This window comes from Thamnophis sirtalis, unplaced genomic scaffold (genome assembly GCF_051295495.1).
Source record: "Thamnophis sirtalis isolate CommonGarterSnake01/CBP01778 unplaced genomic scaffold, rThaSir2_p1.2 scaffold_1, whole genome shotgun sequence".
In the NCBI taxonomy this organism is placed as follows: domain Eukaryota; kingdom Metazoa; phylum Chordata; class Lepidosauria; order Squamata; family Natricidae; genus Thamnophis; species Thamnophis sirtalis.
In genome coordinates, this window is record NW_028261381.1 from 72,236,640 (window position 1) to 72,258,543 (window position 21,904).

General features: G+C 40.7%; 1 protein-coding gene across 1 annotated transcript in view; it reads left to right on the forward strand.

Annotated features, from left to right (window-relative positions):
- Positions 1-21,904, forward strand: part of LOC106539607 (solute carrier family 9 member C1-like) — a 101,066-nt gene that overhangs the window by 10,733 nt on the left and 68,429 nt on the right. The window contains exons 4-7 of the mRNA XM_087704012.1: positions 12,730-12,895; positions 14,216-14,332; positions 17,026-17,187; positions 17,283-17,382. Coding sequence (XP_087560138.1) covers positions 12,730-12,895; positions 14,216-14,332; positions 17,026-17,187; positions 17,283-17,382 — 545 coding nt within the window. The remainder of the gene's footprint in view (positions 1-12,729; positions 12,896-14,215; positions 14,333-17,025; positions 17,188-17,282; positions 17,383-21,904) is intronic.

Sequence of the window (21,904 nt, forward strand, 5' to 3'; positions counted from 1 at the left end):
CTGTCAGTGCTGGTGCTATTATCTCAACAAATAGTTAACCATAGTTTCAATTGGGGAAATGTGATAATCCTGGACCAGACTCAGTCCAGAGAATTTCTAGAAGCTGGGCACTTTTGACTAATCAGCCATTAATAGACACATAGACATTAACAACATTTATAGATGATGCAAAAGAAACAATTAACCAGTCCAAAAGAGAAAGAGTCCAAAACCTCTCCACCAGTAATCAGCATTCAGATCAGCATAGGTCAACTTCAGACCAGCAATCAAGTAAACAATGCCTCAATCAAGAAACTGTCAGAGCCATCAGGAAACAGCCCAACCAAAGAATCTCCACGCACACAGGCAGACAAGTCACAAGAATATAAACTAACAGCAAACATTGATGATGTTTCCTAGTTAAGGGTAATGAAACATCTGCAAGAAAACAAGCTCAGAGAGCACCAAGGACCTCTCAACCATTAGTTACCCACTTGCTGGTTTAAAGTTATAAATAGGCCTGAAGTTTTTTTTTTTAAGGGGGCCTGTGATTCTGTGAGCAGGCAATGTTGGCTGAATATTGTAAACTGTTAAACTAATTATTATCACTTTATTATGCATTATTCTGTTAATTTATTTATTCATAGTTTGGAAAATTAATTTTTAATAAAATTTTAAATCATTTTTAAAAATTTCAGTTTATTATCAGTTCTGTAGACTAGCTGAAATCAAGTTATTTCGTATCATTCTGTTACTCACATGCAGACACAGAGTGGAAATCTCTGTACAGTATGTTCCTTTGGGTTAGCTTCTTGAATTTATTTCATTTCTATCAGTATAAATGATATTGGAGTGAGCTGAATTCAAGAGCTATTGACTGAAGATATAAAGTCTCCTGACAGAATCATTGAATGAGGAAATGTAGATACTGGCATCCAAATCTCTGGAGATGCAAAAATGAACAACTCCAGCAAACTATATTCCATTGAGATTGAAATACAAAATTTCAAAAATGACATTCAGCTCAAACACTAGGAGCCCTCTCCCATACCTCATAAATATCTGCTTTCTCAACCCTATGGATCAGATTTTGAAATGTACTGTATTTTTCGGAGTATAAGACACACCTTTTTTCCTCAAAAAAAAGAGGCTGAAAATCTGGGTGCGTCTTATACACTGAATACAGCATTTTTTGCCTCCTTAAGTTAAATTCAGTATATCTGCCCAAGAACTGAGTTGATTTTTGTAGACACGCCCCCTGTTCCTCATTGAGGTCAGTTTAAAAAACTCAGCCCTTAAGGACACATTTTGCGAAGCTCCTCAGTTCTTTGGCAGATATACTGAGACTCTCCAAACAGTTTATCTTACGTTTATTGTTTTTGTCTAGATTTCCTACTTAGTCAGATTAGTATTTAGGGAAAAATTCTGTTCCTTTTACTTTTGCTTGGGAGGTCTGACAGCTGAGCCTCAGCCTTCAGTAAGACATCTTGCCTGGTGGCTGCGATGAGCACCAGAGGTAGGAGGCTTCCTTCTCCCCACCTGTCAGATGAAGCGCGAAGGACTTGCACAACCAGTTATCACTCCGATCAGTTCTCTCTCTCTATTGTGCTGCTGCTGAAGCAGAAGATGGAATCAAGCACGGTGGCGATTTTGGAGAGTGTTTTTTCAGATGCTTTGCAGAGAGAGCTGAGGAGAAAGCTGTTTTTCTGCAGTGAGTTCCTTTAGCATTGCTTTGGCCATGGATCAAAGAAGAGGCTGCATTTTTGAATCCCAAGCAGCGGATCGCAGCCAGGGAGCGTGGGACCTTGTCCGGGGCTCCGGCAAGGTCTGTCTCCTCCAGGAAGACCCAAAGGTGGCCAGGGAATGTTTGGCCATCTGCGGCCATACTCCCTTCCTCAGGGGAAGATCCATGTGTGCAGCAGAGCTGGCTGGCCTCGCGCAGGTGCCTCCAGCTACTATGTGCAAGTCTTCCTCCTGCCACTGACCAGACCTTTGATGAAGCAGCCTTCACAGACAGCAGTTTTTTCACCAAGGCTAGCTGAGTAAAGAGGAAGATGGCGGATGGAGGTTTGAGGGAGGATGAGGAGCAGGCAGGGCCCTCTTCCAAGTGGAGTAGGCCAGATCCCCCTCCTAGGAGGGCTCAGGGCAGGCAAGGCACCAAGGGGCAAGAGCCACAGGGTTCAAGGGTCTCCAAAAGCTCTACCAGGGAGGAGGCTAGGAGACTTAAGGCCTTGGAGAAAACCTTTGAATGGGCCCAAAGGAATTCCAGATCCCCTGCGTCTCAACCCCAAATGAGCAGTGAACCGGTTCAAACCCCTCTCATATCACCCCAGAGAGATCCCTCCCCTTTCTAATGGAGGAAGGATTACAGGAATTTTCTCATGACGCCTCCCTGGGCTATCCCAGTTCCCCTGGTCATCTGAAGGGGAACGGGGACCTTTTGATTGTGCCATCTGTGGGGAGGTGGAACCGGGACCATTGGTAACTTCCAGATGCCTGGGCCCCTCCAGGCCTAGGCCCAGGAAGGAACAGGGCTCGACCTTGTCAGCTGAAATGAAAGAGGTGATTGCGCAGGCAATCACTCAGGGCATAGCTGAGGGGATCCGTCAAAAGGATTCCCTGGCTGGCAAAAGATCTTGATCTAGGCCGCTGCAGGCTCATCATAGCAGGGATCAATTCCCAGCTCCTCACTCACCAGGCATCTCCATTGCAATAGAGGAATCCTTGGATGAGGAAACCATGGGGGACATGGACCTATCAGAAGATGAAGATCTTCCTCCTGATAAGCCCGCCTTTGCAGGGCTGTTCAAGCCCTCTCTGTTTAAGTCCATACTGCACAAGATGAAAGCCTCTACCCAGTTAGGCCCCACTCCACAGGGAGCACCAGCACCCTCTACATCCCAGGACTCCAGGGAGGGCTTGTTGAATGCACCAGCTCAAGACCTTGTCCCTCTGCCAGAACTATTTGTTAATGTAGTTCAGCGCCTATACGTCTGGGGGGCGTACTTTCAATTCAGGTGATACAGGGCAGGTGGTCATAGGAGGAAGTGGCCCACAACATAAACTGGCTAGAACTACAGGCCGCCAGACTCTTCCTGAGACACTTCTGCAAGGACATTGTGGGTCAACATGCTCTGTTGCTCAAAGACAACATAGCAATGAAGGCCCACATAAATCACCAGGGCGGCATGCATTCCAGAGTCCTCATGGTAGAGGCAGAGACATTGGGGAGGTGGGTGGAGTTACATCTGCGCTCTCTCAGAGCGGACCATATCTCGGGAGTGGACATGTGAGGGTGGATTGGTAGTGCTGTCAGACTATAGACAATTCAGAGTGGTGTCTGCTTCCGGACCTGTTCCACCAGATGACAGAGGTTCGGCATGCCACAACTCGATCTGTTTGCCAGTCCAACCAATGCCCAGCTCCTGAGGTTCTACTTCTGAGACCACACTCCTCAAGCAGAATGAACCGACGCCCTACGAACCAAATGGCCACCGGGCCTGTTGTACGGCTTCCCGCCTATTCCCCTCATTCCGCAAGTCATTAGGAAGATATTGATGGAAGAGGTGGAAGTACTCCTTGTTTCATAGGGCACAGGAGGTGATCCTCCCCATTTTTTGTCCCAATCCTCAATACTCTAGAGAGTGTGCTTGGCACATTCTGGATGTCTGATGTACTGTTGTAGATACATCAAGAGAACGGCGAGGTTCAAACGATCTGAATCGCTCTTCATTTCATTTCAACCGGGATCCATGGGCAGAAAGGCATCCTCCTCCACTATTGGGCGTTGGTTGCGAGTTTGCATCAAGATGGCCTACGAGCACTGTGCCAGGACTTCCAGCACATATAATGGCGCACTCTACCAGAAGTGCTGCAACTCCAGCAGCTTGGGTGACTCAAGTGTCCATCGAGGACATATGTAGAGCAGCAATGTGGTCGTCTCTGATGCCGTTCATACGGAATTATAAAATAGATACATTCATTGCAGCTGAAGCCTCCTTCGGGAGGAGAGTTTTACAGTGGGTAGTTGCCTGCCCGCAATCCCTGGACATGTCTTCATCCTGCCCTGAGATAACATAGCTTGGGTATGTCCCATGCTTGGATTCTCCAAGCAGCGCCCAGGAGAATGGCCGATGGCTTACCTGAAAGGTCATTCTCTGGGGAGAGTCCAACCCCACCCAGGGATTATTCTGGAGTCCAGGGTCCAGCAGGCAGTTGGAAATGCAATGTCTACAAATGTCCTAGACAGATCACGCTTTTGTTTTTTAAAATGATCTCAATGAGGACCAGTCGGGCTTCCGGGGAGGGACCTTGCCATCGCCGGCAGCTCAAGTGAGCTGCCCCCAGATTTCTGGTTCGTTATCTACTTAACATCAGTAGATATCTGTTTCTTCAGGCAAGAAGATAACAGTGAGTGACCCAGCTGGTAAGAGCTTTCTTTGAAGTTTGCAGTTTTTTTTTTTGCTGCAAACAGAAGGGGAGAGATGGCCAAAGCTGAGTCATACCTCCGGCCAGAAAATCTCAGCTGTTTTTTTGCAGCACAAGGCAAGGAATCCCCCCCCCCTTAGGACAATTTTTGAAACTATTTTATCTCAAATTAATACAAGCAGAGACCGGACCTGAGAACTTTATCTGTTTTTTCTAGAGAAAATCCTAGCTTCAATGCTATAAAAGCTCCTTTGTGTAATTGTTTTCAAGATGGCGATTTTGTAGCTTCTGCATTTGCTATAATGGTATATTTCTAATTCCCTGGCATGACTGACAGAGAGAAAGATCAAAGAAACAGCCAGATAGCATTCTCTGACTAATTAGATTTTTTTCTTTGAAGACCTACCAAGAATTCCTTTTTCTCTCTTATCAATTTTTAAAAGCTCCAAAGCCTCCTTGTCAATAAAGGGACACTCTAAACACAGACGAATACGAACTGTTTCATTACAATGCTAATGTTTTGAAACTTGCCTTGTTATAACGCCATTTTTTGACATCTTTTGAAAAACTTCTACGAACAAATTAGGGGGGACATAATACTTTCTTCCCTTGTAAGCTAAATAACGGGCCAGCCGAGTTTGAATAACTCTTGAATAATTGTTTGAAGAAAAGAAATAATGGCACCAAAATCAAAGTCGGGGAGACGTCCTTTTAGCAATACACCTCATGCATTTGGCACAAAGTCGCAGCTTTTACCTTCTATGCCCCCTACTGGAGATTTGCTAACGAAAGAATTTCTTTTTGAGACTCTTAGAGAATTTAGAGAGGAGATGAAGCAACTTATTACAGACTTATGTGACAAGCTTGATACCAGGATTGCTAAAACAAAGGATGATATGGTAGGACTTGTAACTGTACTGACAGAGTATGTTGCTGGAATGGAAGATAAGCTAGAGCTTCTGGAGGAAGCCAACACCAACCTGACATCCAAAATTGAAGTGATGCAACAAAAAGTTGAAAATGCAGAAAAACAAATTGTTATGATAAATTATAAACAGATGGAGCTTGTATTAAGAGTTAGGGGACTGCGTGAAAATGAACAGGAGAACTTGAAACAGATTTTTTCAGAGGCCTTCAGTCATCTGGTGGGAAGACCGGGAAGCAACTTTGACTGGCAGATCGAAAAAATTTATTGTCAGAACTCGTGGACGGCAAAACAGAGACAGCTTCCCAGAGATGTAATTATATACTTTGCTACAAGAGAGTCTAGAAATGCGATACTACAAGAGTCTTATAATACCAAGTTACAAATTGGCGGACAGGACTTGATTGTCTTCAAAGAAATACCACCCCAAATGTTAAGAGCCAGGAGAGACTACGCTTTTCTAGTCAAAGTACTCAGAAACCGTCAGATACAGTATAGATGGGATGTGCCATTTGGTATTATAATTACATTCGGTGAGCAAAAATATCGTCTCAACTCTGTATGGGAAGCCCGAGATTTCTATCATAAGACCCTGAAGGTGGGACACCCTGAATCATCTGGACCTGCAGAAAGACAACGAGAAGGACAAGATAAACAACAAATCACACAACTACAAGACAGAAAGCATCATTTTTCCCTTCCGGAAGGGCAGGAGACCAGAGAACAAGGATCTAGCCGTACGACTACCAGACGAATGGGAAATCAAGGCAGACTGCAACAACCTTAATAATCATTGGCCATTGATTAAGGAGTTATGTCTGAATTCATTATAAAAGAGAAAGAAAATATTTTGCTATTTCAAACAGCTCAAAACAATATGACTTATCTGTAAGAGAACTATATTAAACTAACTGATTTAAAATATTTGCTCAATTTCGAATTTGGTCAATATTTTGGGACTTTTGCTATGCAAAAGAAAAATGGTATAGTTGTATACTGAAGAAGAGACATTAAGGCTGAATGAACTGAGGCAGATCTCTTTGGAAGATATATTGCATTGGATTTAAAAAGACTTGATGGACAATTTTGAATTTTTATACAAATCACCAATGATTTATTTTCTAGGGTGAAGAAGACAAAGATTGCGGTGAGGGTTCTCTTGGATCACAACCCTGTTTGGACGCAATTGGGAAGGGTAGTGTAGGCAAGAAGGTCTTGGAGGTCGAATGGGAGCTTATTTTGATATGGAAAGCATATTAATGATTGTAAAAATTGTTATCTGAATACACTGTTTGGAACATGAATAAGGGTATATCCAGGGAACTTGTAGGAGATCTAGGTAAAGCATATATGAGAGGAGTACTGATGAATATTTTATATATATATATATATATATATATATATATATATATATATGTATATGTATATGTATATGTATATGTATATGTATATGTATATGTATATGTATATGTATATGTATATGTATATGTATATGTATATGTATATGTATATGTATATGTATATATATATATATATGTATATATATATGTGTGTGTGTGTGTGTGTATATATATATATATACACACACACATATACACACACACACAAACAAAGGCAAAAACGAAAAGAGTTGGAAGAGGAAACCAAAAGAAAAATTTGAAATGTATCTAAATTGTGTTATAGAGGAAGGAGGCACAAAGGGGACAAATTAAGGGTTTGGACAGATAGATATTTAGATAAAGAGATAAGGCCCCTAGCTAGAGAAGAGTTCTATTTGGTTAATTTATTTGGTTTTAATACATATTGAAATTCTGCAGGTAATTAATTAATTAAGATTAGGAACAATGTAAACTGCTTAAGTTTGTGTAACGGTAAGAAGGTGAGTTCAATGCAGAAATTTTACTGACCTTTTCTTTCTTATTCTTTTTTCTTTTCCCTGTTTTTTCTTTATCACTTTTTTTTCTTTTTTTTTTCTTAACTTACTTGGTTTTAATACATTCTAGACTGTGTTTGATAAAAAGCTATACCGGGTACGGGCTCTGGGAAGTCGGAAGGGGGGAAGGGAGGTGGGGTCATAGGGGGGAGGGGGGAGGGGGGAAATATAGTTTGTGCCAGTTTTTAAAACAACATGAATGCACTTGTATACTGTTGCCTTTTTTAAAATTTTAGTATAAAATAAGAAGCTGAATATATCGATGAATAGTAGAAATACACCGAAGTGAGGAGCAGAGGGAAAGAAGAGGGAGGGGCAGAGAGGGAGTGAGAGAGGAATGGAAGGAGGGTGAGATCGAAGGGAGGGGGAGAAAGGAGCGTTAGAGGGGGAGGGGAAGTAGCAGAGGAGAATGTTGGAGGGTAGAAAGGAAAGTTGGAGGGGGGAGAAAGAAAGGGTGTATGGAGGGTTGAAGCGCTATATTGGTTTTGTATTTTGGGGAATACAAGGAGGGTTTTGTTTATTGCTCAATGTTATATGGCCTCAATCATGCACAGTATATATGTGAATGTATGAAATGAAAATGAAAAATGAAATAAAACATTTGAACATAAAAAATCAACTCAGTCCTTGGGCAGATACACTGAATTTAACCCATGCTTGGACTCCCCCGCAGCGCCCAGAGAATGACAATTCAGGTAAGCCAACTGTCATTTTCCCATCTTTCTAACTGGGTTTCTACATCTTGACACATTAGGTTCCATCTCTGGGGTTTAGAGTTTAAAGATGAAGACTGTTATCTCTAGTCTTTAAGAAAAGGAGACTGCCCTCTTTGTGAGAGACCTATTGAGTTTTTAGGATTTGTTAGAAATGTAGTACAAGACACCACTCCAGAGTTTTCCTCTTTTGTTATGTTTGTTGGCTTCATCTTGTTCATTCTATTGCAACCTCTTTTATCCGCCCAAGCCTCAGTTGATAACTAGTTAAACTCCTAGACAAAAATGACTTATTCTACTCAAGGTTCCAATAGAAAACCTATAAGCATAATATTTGCCAATTTCTATGTGATTTGCATTAATTACTGACATGCTGTACTTTTCTAATACTATTTCCTAATTTTAAAATTAAAAGTTTACAGAGGTTGATGGCACTTTTAGTCAGAATGGAAGGCAATTTTTTTCTCTTTGGTAAAATCTTTCAATTTTTCTTCTAAACAGTAATACTTACCTCCACCTAAAACTTCTTTGTTGGGGGAAGAGTTTTAAAAGACTGCTTAAGTCTATTTTATGTGATAGTTGGGACATTATTTCACCTAGAGTTCTATATTAGGATTTGGAAGAATTCCTAGCTGGGCTTCCTTCTTTCAATGCCCCTGTGCCTCTATTAGCTTAGATCCAGAGATCTGGTTTTGCTGATAAAAGGTAAACTAGTTCCCATCGTTTTGGGATTTTTTTTAAAAAAAAGTAATTTACTTTTTTCCCCTGTGATATTAGTGCCACCTTGTGGTTCTATTTTGAAAAAGTACCTTCACAAATAAGATGAGCAAAAATTTCTATCTGATTTCTCTCTCCGACCCTCATCTTCTGCGGAAGTTATTCACTTAAGCTACTCAGCCATAGAATAAGACAAGAAAAGTCCTGCTACACAGTCTTTCAATCACATTCATCAGAGAAGAGCTAGCTACTAAGCAGGAAGTAATTTCTTCAGATCTTGTTTCAGTAAGGCTTTCTCAGATTTTCTTGTGTGTTTCAAAAGCTGAGCCCTCAGAGGTTCTCAACATAGAATCCAACTTGTCAATTGGATAGCTGATATCTCCCCCCAAAAAATAAAGCTACTTTGAATTAAAGTTCAAAGTAACTTTATAAAAAGTTATAATAGAAAAAAAAGATAGCCAATTGAGATTGATAGGATCATGGTCAGAGAATATCTTTTTTCTGTTAAATTTCTGCAGCTATATGAATAAAGTGGATGTAGTTGAATTAATTGGTGAAACTTATTAAAAGTGAAGGTATGTGAAAGTGAGTTGGGATTACAATTCATATATTATCTGGTAGATTTGGGAGTTAACAGATCTTTTTGTTGTTGGAAGAAATGTCCCCTCTGAGTTCAGCTTCCAGTGTCTGTTGAAAAAGACGCTGGAAACTTGGAGGCTGCTTGGAAAGATGGTTAAATGGTGAACACGACCACATGGCTTGAGGTCCTGAACAGAAAAGGGGCATCATATGCTTCCAGATATTGGGTAAAGAAGAAAAGAAGGAGAAGGGCTGAAAGGTTCTGGCTTTATACTCTCTGTTCGGCCCCACCTCCCTGTTTCCTGTACCTGTGTAAGAAAGGTATTCTGATTGATTCTCAGACTCCCATGGGGCCATGCAGGGGCAACTCTTTAGGTTGTGTTTTGAGTCCACGTTTGATTGAGCATTGCTTTTTCCCAAGTGCCCTGTGGTGAGATGGGTAAAGGGCTAATACTACCATGCCTTAATCCCATTACCCTGGAGCTGAAGGGGGATCTTTGTAGTGTAGAATAGTGTCCCAGGCTTTTTAAATGACCCATTAACAAAGGGGGGGGCTATTAAGAGTGAGTCTATTTCCTGCCTAAAAACATGTCTCCCCATTTCTTATCCAGGGAAATATAATATTCTGCCTTTTCAATATTTCCCAAGATATTTCATTTTTCTAAGAGAGGGATGGGTGCTAACGTCCAACAGTGTCATAAACTTTATCTTTATTTTGGATTGTAGTTCTATTTTTATTGTTTTTAGAAATATTTATTGTTAAAATATTCATGACTGGGAGAGGCATGGGAACAAGGTCAGCCAATGAATGGACATAGCAACTAAGTCAGCCAATGGGAGCTTAAACAGTTCTGAGTCTGCAAAGAATTGAAACAGAAACTTAAGAAGAAAGCAGTCTCCTGCTCTGAGAAGTAAACTAGCAGTCTGTCTGGGTTTGTCTGATAAAATGAAACTAACTGCTTGTGTTTGCCTATAACTCTCCTGCCTTGTGTTTACTTGGAAGAACCACTTGTTGGTATTGTATATTTATTCATCTAGTCTTATGTATATAAAGAAGTTAATGAATCCTGCTGCCTCAGTTATCTGTGTATGCTTGTGGATTTGAATTTATGCAACAAATTCTTACATTTATCTTTTATAGTTTTATTGCTTTTAATGTTATAAGCCATCCAGAGTTGTTCGAAATGAGATGGCCAGTGGTGGAATTATTAAGATAGCAAAGAAGAAAGCAAGAGCAAAAGCAAGGCATTTTTAAATATCTTATAGGAAAAGTAGAGATTGCACAATAAGGTTGCAGCATGAAGCATAGTATTAGGATAGTGTTACTGAGACAAAATCACACTGAGTGCATATGATAAGAGGAAATGCAGCTGAATCAGGCTGTGGTACATGGAGCCTTATCAAGAGAGGCTGATAAGTGCTGGTATTGGAGGATGAAAATCAGGAAGAAATCTTGAGAAGAGTGTCCAAAGCTGATCTTTTACTCCATTATTCCACAATATAATATTTCAGGCTCTGGGTGTAGAGTTGGATTTTTGCATAATTTTCTTTCATATGTCTGAGCTTTGAAACTGCTCGGTCTGTGCATATCTGTCAAAATAACTTGGCATTGATATTGTTACAACTTGAAAATTTTGTAATAATGCAATGAGAACTGTTATCTGATAGGATGGACATTGATTAAAATGATGGTCTGGGGAGATATTATTGGTGGAAGCTGGTTTTTTTCTGAACATTGGTTTATACAATGCTGTTAGGGAGAAAAATCTGAAAGAATAATAGGAAGAATGGATTGTTATACTTAAGTTCAGAGGATAGAATGAAGATTAATGTGAGAGCTGGGCTTGGGGTATGGATTAATAGGAGACAGTTAGGGAAAGTTTGGTGTTTTGATAACGTTTGGGCCTATGATGGCTGCTGAATGACTTGTCAATTTCAACCTTTGTACTAACCTTACTTTTGGATCTCAATTCTGTCTGGTTTATCTAAAATCTTGAATTTTGCATATGAGCACTGCATATTAGCTTACTTTGTGTAAGTACTGTCTTTAACAAGTTACAAACAGGATAGCAGAAAAGGGAATAATACCTTGGCTATATAAAACTGCCTTGATGTTGATTACTCTGCAATACATAATTTGAATAACAGTCTGCTAAGAAAAGGCTGATGTATGTAACACACTGGCTGAATAATAACATTGGTTTTAAGTTAACTATAAACTTACCAAATTGGTTTCAAAGTGGCATAGTTCAAACAGTGTGGATACAGGTAAGAAAAAAATTAGACTGACAAAGATCCTTCCACTGTTACTGAAGCAGATCTTGCAGTCAAAATAATCTGGGGATCATATTTCCAATTTAATTTTTTTCTCTCCTTTCTATCAGTCTTGAAAATATTATCCATGAATATATTCTAAAAGGAATAGTACAGATTGTCTGTTATTTGAGATTGTTCAGCCAATTCTAGCAAATTGGACAAAGAAATAATTATGCTTATATCTGAAGTGCACATCACCATCTCTCCATATATAATATTGGCATTATTTCTGTTTCTGTTAGATGTATTATGTTAATCTTAATTCTTCACAGTACTGTTGTTGGTGTTTTTCCAAATATTATCCTCCTGTTGATCATATTCCATACATGCAACTGTGATGAACCTAATACGTACAACTATTTTATACATTTTGATAGTCTTTTCTATCAAATATGAACAAAAGTGTGTGAGATATGAATAGTCTGTGTTTATAACTTTTCTAAATGTATCACTCATTGGTGTAAGTACAGGCAGTCCTTACTTAATGACCTTAATTGGGACCAGAATTTTCATTTCTAAATGAAATTATTGTTAGGCAAAATGTCACATGACTGCACCACATAGTGATGGCACTTCTCATTGCAGTCGTTAGGCAAGGATTATACTGTCATCAGATGCTTCTCCTATTTTGCTGTCCTTGCCTGCACTTCACTTTGCAAAGTACCAGTAGCTGCCTTGGTCAGTTATACTTTGCTAGCTGTGGGAGAAAGAAGATGGGGTGGGGGACTGCAGGAATAGATGGGACAAAGGGCTAGGTGGTCAAAAGGGCAGGGATAAAGGGAGAGAGAGGCAGGTGGGGGAGGTGAAACATTATGTGGTCATAATTAGAGGTGGGCTGCCAAGTGCTGAACGTTGATCACATGACTGGGGGCACTGCCACAGTATAACTTTCAGAATTGGTTATGACAACCATTTATTCAGTTCTACTATCATTTTTCAGTTCTATCATCAGTGAACGAATGGTTGTTAAGCAGGGACTACCTGTATGCAATTTACATTTTAGTTAATTTGAGAAAATCATATTTACAACCTCTCTATTATCATTTATTGCATTGTATTTAGCAAATGATTTTGAGATAATATAAATGAATTATAGCCATTTGAATTCCAAAAATGTATGGATACATTGTTTTTTACAGGTGGTAATTCTGTCAGTTCCTGGATTTTTGATGAATTGTGCTTTCCTTGGATGGATAACTTATAAAATTAATAAATATAATTGGTCTTGGGATGATAGCATGTTGTTTGGCATAATTCTTAGTACAACAGATCCTATCCTTTCTGTGGCCTCTGTAAAAAACCTTGGTGAGTAAGATGTTATCTTTTTTATGCAGTATGAAACCTACTCCTTTTTTCTGATGGTATCATTGCCAGAATAGTACATGATAGGATCATAAGAGTTGAAGAAGCCATAGCCAGTTCAATGAACTTCACTGATGCCTCGTATGTTGAGCCTATTCATTTCGTTCGTAATAATATTCAGTTTTTCTTTTTGATGTTACATGTTCTTAATTTGAAAGTCTTTGAACAGCGGAGATATCTTTTTTTACTAGGAGCTGTGTCAACAGCTGGAGGAGCCATTAGGATTTAGCGTATCCACATCATGGAAGCCCCTACTATTATGATAGTGTCTTTGCTCTTTCCTTGTAGTTTGGTACCTCCCAACCGGGGGATACACCGGTACCATATTTCCATATTTTTTAGTTCATCCGTAACATTTTTTTGGCAGGGAACAGTGGAGTAGGTCCCAGATCTTTCTCTAGGCCAGAGCCATGTTGGTCAGTATAATAGCCTTATATTGTTTACCCACTATCATCACAATGAGGTATGGTTGGGGTGGGGCTACTATAACAAATAGGCCCAAATCACATCTGAAAAAATAATTAATGGCTACAGGATTCATAGTTTTGATAGAACATTAGGATTGATTTCAATTTCATAAAGTCATAGAGTGCTAGACCTTGAAGGGGCCATTTAATCATTAATTCAAACTTCTGTTCATTACTGAAGTACAGATTAAAGTACTTTTACAGAAGAATATTCATCCTCTTAGAACATCCACTGAAGGGAAGCCCACTAACTCCTTGTATAATTGATATTCTGGGCAATATTATTTCAGTTACTGTAATATTATATCTTCTCTATGACCTTTCAGTGCGGATCATCCCCTATCTCTTCAATTTGAGTACTTGTATAGTAATTGTTTTACTTTGAATATAATTGAAGAAGTCTAGCATCCTTTGCCAATTTCACCTCATTCTGAGCTTGGTCAATCACAGAAATTACCTTTGAGACATTATGAGCATGCATAATATAAACTGGTAATGGGATTTACTGTATATTGAGAACATCATGATGCTGTTATTTCATCATTGCTTTTTAGTTAAAAAATTAAGGGTAGTAATGCCCCTCTCCCATTAGATTTCTTTACTTGTTAACATTAAAAGTGAATCTTTATTCACTTAAATAGTTTCTTTTCGGGAGGAGTGTTATGGCTTTTTATTGTATTTTTATTTGGCTTTTATCTTTAAGCTGCCCAGTCACTGAGTTGTGCAGTCATATAAATTTTTCTTAAATAAACAAAGAAATGAATAAATTACATTAATTTTCATATTGTTTTCTTAGGCCTTTCAAAAATAGTTATCAACTTAATTAAAGGTGAATCTTTGTTTAATGATGCAACTACAGTAATTATTTTTGAATTGTATAAAGACCTCATAAATCAGAGCCATCAAGAAGTAGGTATGTGTCTATTTTTATGTAACTTTTTTGCATAGAATAATATATAGTAATACCATGATTTGCAACAAATAATTTTTAATTAGATATTTGCAAGGCTATTTGAATTACAATATTTAGTATCTGTATGTATTAATCATTGTTATCATGCTACCTAATACAGTGATTATTGATAATTGCTTTATTATTTCATTCTATTTGTACACTATGAGAAATAATTGCTGTATAAGCAGGGATCCTCCCCTTGTCTGTGGCTCGCTACTGGGTTGTGGCCCATTGGGAACTGGGCTGCTAAAGAGTGGATAAATGGACAACACTTCATTTGAGCATTCATGGAATTTAGATTCTGTGTGTGAAACCATTCCCTCGCTACTGAAATCGCCAAAGCTACCACCAGCACTGCTGGTCTGCGGAACCAAAACAGTTGGAGACCACTGCTCTATAGAATCTCAGTTACATATAGTTTTCAGAAATTATGGGTTGTGAAACAGGCATTTTATTTTAATGGATTTAGATGTTGCCTGACTTCAAAATGAGACTGAGCACCTAAAAAAAGACCAGACTAAAGGCAGTGTTATGTAGATAATAAGACAGCATCTGACCATTCAATACAACATTTACAGAAATTCATCCACTGAGGAGGTCTCATCCACCTAATGGAAGACCTGGAAGATAAATCAGTGTATTTGTTTATTGTGTGTGTGTGTGTGTGTGTGTGTGTATGTGTGTATGTGTGTGTGCATGTATATGTACACACACATACGCACAAGCACACACACACCAATCCTAGACAAGTGACTCTTGGTGGTTCACAAGATTAAAACAAACCCCAAACATAATCCTCTGGCACCCAGGAATACAGTGTTAATCCCACTTAACCATCTATAGAAAGAAAACTCATCTGCCTCCTGGCAAAATATCAACAAATAACCAGGTCTTATGAAAGACTAACAGGTTTGGGGGCATTCCAATGTTGGGAATAATGGTGCCCGGTCCACAGATCAAGTGCTACTATTGAGAAAGCATGACTGGTCCCATAACACAACATTCTTTAATAGAGGAAACCCAAAATGTACTCTACCAGATCTGGTGGGGTAAGCAAAAACAATAGGAGAAAGATAGTTGCACAGGTGGCCTGGTTATGTGCTATGGAGGTTTTTGTAAGCAATAATCAGTGTCTTGAATTATATCTGGAAGCCTACTGAGAGCCAGTGCAGCTCATTGAGCAACAGTGTTACGTACACATAGTGAGATATGCCAAAAAATGCTCATGCTTCTGCATTCTGAACCAGATGTAATTTTTGGGTGGTCTCCAAGGGCATCCCCTGCAGAGTGGGCTACAGTAATCCCAATGAGTGACCATGAGCAAAGCTTTCCAGTGTAGGAATGGACACACTTGATGCACAAGACATACCTGTAGAAGAACCCTCCTAATCATGCCTTCTACCTGCTCTTCTACAGGAGCAGTGAGTCCACTACATACGCAAATTGTTCACCAAATTTAACTGGAGAAGTGCACCTCCATGCAGAGTTTAGGATGGAAAATCTGGGGAAGGGGGGAAACTCACAATGAGTCTATCTTATCAGGATTCAGATGAAGCCTGTTTTCCTCCATCCATAATCTTGTAGGCTCCAGTCAGTAAGAAATGACTTTCATAACATCACTTGGTTGGCCCAGGAAAAGATGTACCACTGGGTATCATCAGCATATTGATGATACTGCACTTTATGCTGACAGATAGCCTTGGTTTGTAGCTTTAAGCAGATGTTAAATTGGAGTGGGGATAGGATACAGCAAAGAGGTGCCTGTCCAAGCAGGGGCATTGGATTCAACTCTTCTTTCCTACCAATACTACTACCTAAAATTGGCCTTTGAAGAAAGGATGAGAGCCAAAAAATACTGCCCCAACTCCCAGCACACTGAGTTGGCCCAGAAAGATACAATGATTGATGCTATATCGAAAACTGCTGAGATCATGATGAATACACTACCATGTTCCTGAGCCAGCCAGAGATAATTGACAAGTAAAATCAGTGTTGTCTTAGTACTATAATCAGGCCTGAAAATACTTTTTAGGTTAGGGGTAGAGCTTTCCAAGGTCCTTTGGAAAGCCACCAGAGTTAGAGCCACATAATCTCATGTTAGCTATTTGATGGCTGGATGACCTTGTGCTCAGTAGTTGTACTGCTGTATATGTCCATGACATCTATTCTAAATATTAATGAATATATTTAGGTATTTTTAAAAAATAGGTATTAGACATAATTGTCTTGAATGATAAGTGTTGCTATAATTTCTTTAATGGAGTCACAATTGAATGATACACTCCAAAAACTATTCAAAGATTTATTATATTTTTGTTGCCTACTAAAATGTGCCCACATATTTTAGATTACTGTATGCATATTGTCCTCAGAGCATAATCATTACCAGTAGAATGGTTCCAATTACATTTGCATCCTATGCTAATCATGTTTTAGTTCCATTTGAATCATTGGGTTAAGCCTATAATTTTGTTTTGCTGTAAGACTATATTGTTTTAAATAGTATTACTTTGATTTAAGGCAAGAATATAACTTTTTATCTAGGCAGTATAGGATATAAAATTGGATTGTTAAAATTATGATATAGATATGCAATATTAAAAATAATTTAATGAAAACAATCAAATTGTAATTATTTTTTCCTTTTATAGTTCAAGAGATTTTTTTAAAACTGTTTTTAAAATTTTTTGCAAGTGCTGCATTTGGATTTTTGAGTTCAAGGATAGTTCTTTATTGGTTGCAACATATTTTCAATGATGGAATAATTGAAGTAGTTTTAAGCTTCTCCATGGCATACATAATTTTTTTTATTGGTAAGTTCACTATATAATCTTTGCCAAATGCTTAATTTTAAAGCAGACTTCCTTACTTTCATATAATAATGACTTTTTTCCCTTTCTATCTTCAGCTGAATGGCTTGGCATGTCTGGAGTTATAGCTCTTTCTATTCTGGGCCTTCTTTTAGATTCGGTATCCTTTAGTCCAGGAATGGATGTTTTTCTTTATAAGTAAGAGTTTATCTCTTTATCTTAACCATTTAGTAAATATTTAATTTCTCTCATTTATATATGATATAATACAAATTAGTGCCATTAAAATGGCTGTAGAATGAATTTCCATTTTGCAAATTCTGTATTTATAGTTGTAATTGTATACCAGACTTTTATAAAAGAAATGTTAAGTATGAATATTGATAAACTCAAATTATTATAGTTATGGTCTATAGAATTTACGTTTTGCTCACAAGAAATCTCATGAAAATGGGCTTGAGTTTGAGAGTCAGAAGAAAATTATTTGTATGCCATCTAAACTACTACTCATTGACCGTTGTGGCCAAGCTGATTGAAGTGGCACAATGGTGAAAGTATAAATCTTGAGGCTGTTTTGAATTACTCAGTTTGACTGGCATGCTCCAACGAAAATCATGGAGCGACCTCGGTGCACTCTTTTCCTGATATCAGCCGTGCAACATCAATTGTAATCTGGTCTTTTCCCCTGAATAGTCTGAAAGTAGTGGATGTTGAAATACTGCCACAATCGTAATTAGAATGCTTTCTAATAAAGAATGATCTCAGTTCAGTGGTGATAAATTTCCAGACTAATAAGCTGCATTCTAATTATTTGCTATCTTGAGGTTTCACTAGCAACTGTGATTGGCAACTTCAGAGATTAAATTGGTCTGCTCTGTGGTACACATTTTGGGAGCTCACAGATTACTGAGCAGGAATTGATTTGAGTTTTTGTATTTGTAACCAAACTAATTTTTAATTGGACCACGCCATTAGAATTCTGGAAAGCTAATTTCTGACTGATTCTTCATCCGGATGAAATTATAATTGGTCTAATTTGAAGAAGTTCCAGAGGGGCAAATTTTTTGATTGGTCTTTCTTTGAAATACACTGTTGTTTATTATTTTTCAGGTGAGATTGCTGAAGATTTTAAATGTTAATTAAGGGCTATTTTATTTTGGTGTGATGTAAAGCTGGAAATCAGATTTTGTTAACCTTTAGACTCTCTTTTTGTGTAAATGTTATTGTGTTTATAAATCTCAATAGTTTCTCTGTGGAACTCTGCATAATAATTTGACATGATTGGTAGTGCTCATGTGTCTTTAAACTGAATTTTGTGCCCATTATGTAGCAGTAAGTATTCAACTACTGTGGATTTTTCAAATTTTTCTAGCCGACAATATTTTTCATGTTCTTTTAGATGAATTAATACTACGTTTTATAGTTCCAATATATATCTGTCCAAGCTGCTAAATATGCAATAATTTCCTGATGATAGAAGTGGACTGCTGCCAGCATAGGTGACTGAATTCTTTCTTGGATATTTCTTGTTCACTTGTAAAGAAAGTTGTATTTCTTTAGTTCTAATTTTTTTCTTTAATGGTTTAATAAGCCCACTTTAGCAGTACTTTCACTTATTTCTGCTGTGTACAAGTCATTGTTAACCTCATTATGTCACTTGTAACAATCTGGACTTTACACTGGAGACCATATTAAACTTGCCAGCACTAGCCAGACTTTGCTTAAGGCAATGGTTTCTTACTCCCCATATCCTCCCACCCCTACTTGCAGAAAACCCCTTTCCAAGTATTCCTACATTATAGTAACAGAGACCTTTTGCTGCCCAGAGCCCATGTCGATCCTCCACAAGGGAGGATCCTAGGGGATTTAGCCCTTCTTCGCCCTCGGCCTCCCCCGACAGGCCTCACTCCTATTCCAGGCAGAGGGGGTCTCCCTCCCCTTCTGGCTCTCCTGTTTTACCTGGGGGAGGTTCAGGGGACCCTGTTCTTCGTGCAGGTTGGCTTCCCAGAGGCCTAGTTCTTCTTATGGCGATATGGAGGATTTGGATCACCTCCCTGAGGGGATTAAATGGTTTATTTCTGCAGCAATCTCACGGGGCATTGCCCAACGGGACAGAAGCTCCCACTCTTCCAGACATGGGGGTTTGGGCCGGGCCCAGTACAGGGCTTCCTCTCCTTCCATGGTTAGCGAAGCTTCAGTCATGGGGGAAGAGAACCTCCAGGACATGGGCTTCTCAGACGACGAGGATGCTGCTCCCTCAGATGAATCCTCTTCTTCAGGGCTCTTTTCCCTGGTCATGTTCAAGATTCTCCTGAACAAGGCAAGGAAGACCACCAAGGTGGGGACTGGGGATCCTTCGGTGCCCCCGCCTAGGGATCCTGACATGGCCATGTTTTCTAACATGGCCACGAACAAGGAGGAGATTCCGGCTCCTCCCTTGTTTGTGGAGGTCCTGACTAACCAGTGGGCCCGTCCCTCTAATTTCTCTAACCCTGGGGGTAATGACTGCCGCTTCTATAATGTGGAGCAAGCCTTTGCCCAGGCCATTCAGTTGCCTGCCATTGACATTCCAGTGGCTGCCCTGATCTCCTCCTCGCCAGTGGTATCGGGTGATGCGGCTGATAAATTGAAGCCAGAGGATAAGTGCGCTAAGCTTACCTTAAGGAAAAACTTTAACGCCACCGCATGGGCTATCAAGTCCGTGGCCTCGGCTTCTTACTTCAACCGCGTCACGGTCATGTGGCTTAAGCAGCTCCAGGAGTGCATTCCTATCCAGGAGGAGCGGCTCCACCAGGATCTAATCAAGATCATGGCGGCTTCCAAGTTTTCCGCTGATGCGACCCTGGACACGGTTAAGTTTGCGTAGAACTCTGCCTTGGCCACTTCAGTCACATCTCGCCGTCTCTTATGGCTGTGCCACTGGCAGATGGATAACAAGTCCAAGTGGAATTTGGTGGCTCTTTTTGGGGTGGCCCTTGATCCCATTCTGGTTGAGAATAAAGACAAAAAGAAGGTTCTGCCATCTAATGCCCGAGGCTAGGTCTCACCCTTACCATAGGCAGTCTTACAGGGTCTCTGACTATGATCATAACCAGCATTTTTCTTCTTTCCGGTCTGACAGGCAGTTTCCCAGGTCATCCTTTCAAGACAGAAACTGTTTCCAGCACCATTCCCGGTGGCCCTTTCGTGGCAGAGGCGGCCGTCCCTACCGCAGAGGGAAGTGACTCGAACCCGAGTCGTCCCCATCGGGGGCTGCCTTTCCCTCTATGTGGATCAATGGGACAAGATCACGTCGGACCCGTGGGTCCGATCCATGATACGACACGGTCTCAGGTTAGAATTTCTCTCCACCTCTCCGAATCTCTTCAGGTCGTTCCCACCGTCCCAGAGTTGGGAGCGCCGCCGCTTGATGGATCAGGCTATTACTCACCTTCTCGACATTCAGGCGGTGGAGGCAGTTCCCCTGGGGGAACAAGGCCTGGGCCACTACTCCAACCTGTTTGTGGTTCCGAAGAGCTCGGGGGGCTGGAGGGCTATTCTAGACCTCAAGCGCCTGAATCGCTTCCTGGTCCTCCCTCAAGAAGTCCTCCCTCAAGTCTATCCTTCAGGGCATCCGAAAGGGGGATTTCTTGGCTTCAGTAGACCTCACAGAGGCCTACCTTCACATACCGATTCTGCCCAGTCATCGCAGGTTTCTGAGGTTCTTGCATGGAGCTGGCCACTACCAGTACAGAGCTCTTCCTTTTGGGCTGGCTTCGGTCCCTCGAGCATTCACGAAGGTTCTAGCGGCTCTGGCGGCTCATCTGCGCTCCATCCTGGCGAGGCTCCAATGTTATTTAGACGATGTCCTAGTTCAGGCAGGGTCTCTTCCTCGGGCCGTCTCAGACCTTCAGCTCACCATCAGGAGTCTTCAAAATCTGGGGTTTTCCGTAAACTTCCCCAAGAGCCATCTCTCCCCTTCCACGCACATTCTTCACCTGGGGATGGACATAGACTCCGTGTCGGGGGTAGTCCGTCTGTCCCAGGAGTGTCAGAGAAGTCTATGCCAGCTAGCAGAAAGCGTTCGTGAAAGTTGGTTAGTTTTGGTTCTCACGTTGTTAGGCAAGATGGTCTCTTGTATAGGGATAGTCCTGTGGGCCGGACTCCACCTCCGGCCCCTCCAGTGGGAACTCATCCCATTCCAGAGGGGGCGATTGAGCAATTCCCTGTGTAATTTCTGCCTTCCGGCGAGGCTCTGGGCCTCGGGTGGTGGCCATTCAGCGGGGCTGCTGCTTCTGAGAGCCGAACAGGGTGACCGTCACCACGGACGCGAGTCTGTTCGGCTGGGGGGCCCTGGTGGGTTCCCGGTTGGCCCGGGCAGGTGGACAGCCTCGGATTTCCGCCACAACATAAATTGGTTGGAGCTGAAGACGGCCCACCTGGCTCTGCTTCACTTTCGGACCTCGGTGGAGGGGCGTCACGTGGTCCTCCTGATGGAAAATGTGGCCACCAAGGTCCACATAAATCGTCAGGGGGGGGACTCACTCTCGAGCTCTCTGACTGGAGGCTCTGAGGCTGGGCGCCTGGGTGGAGAGGTACTTGTTGTCCTTGGTGTCGGAACACATCTCCAGGCTTTCCAACCACCAGGCGGATTAGCTGAGTCGGGTGACTCTGGACAATGGCGAGTGGCAGCTCCATCTGTCGTTGTTTCGGAGAATCTGTTGGAGGTTCGGCACTCCCC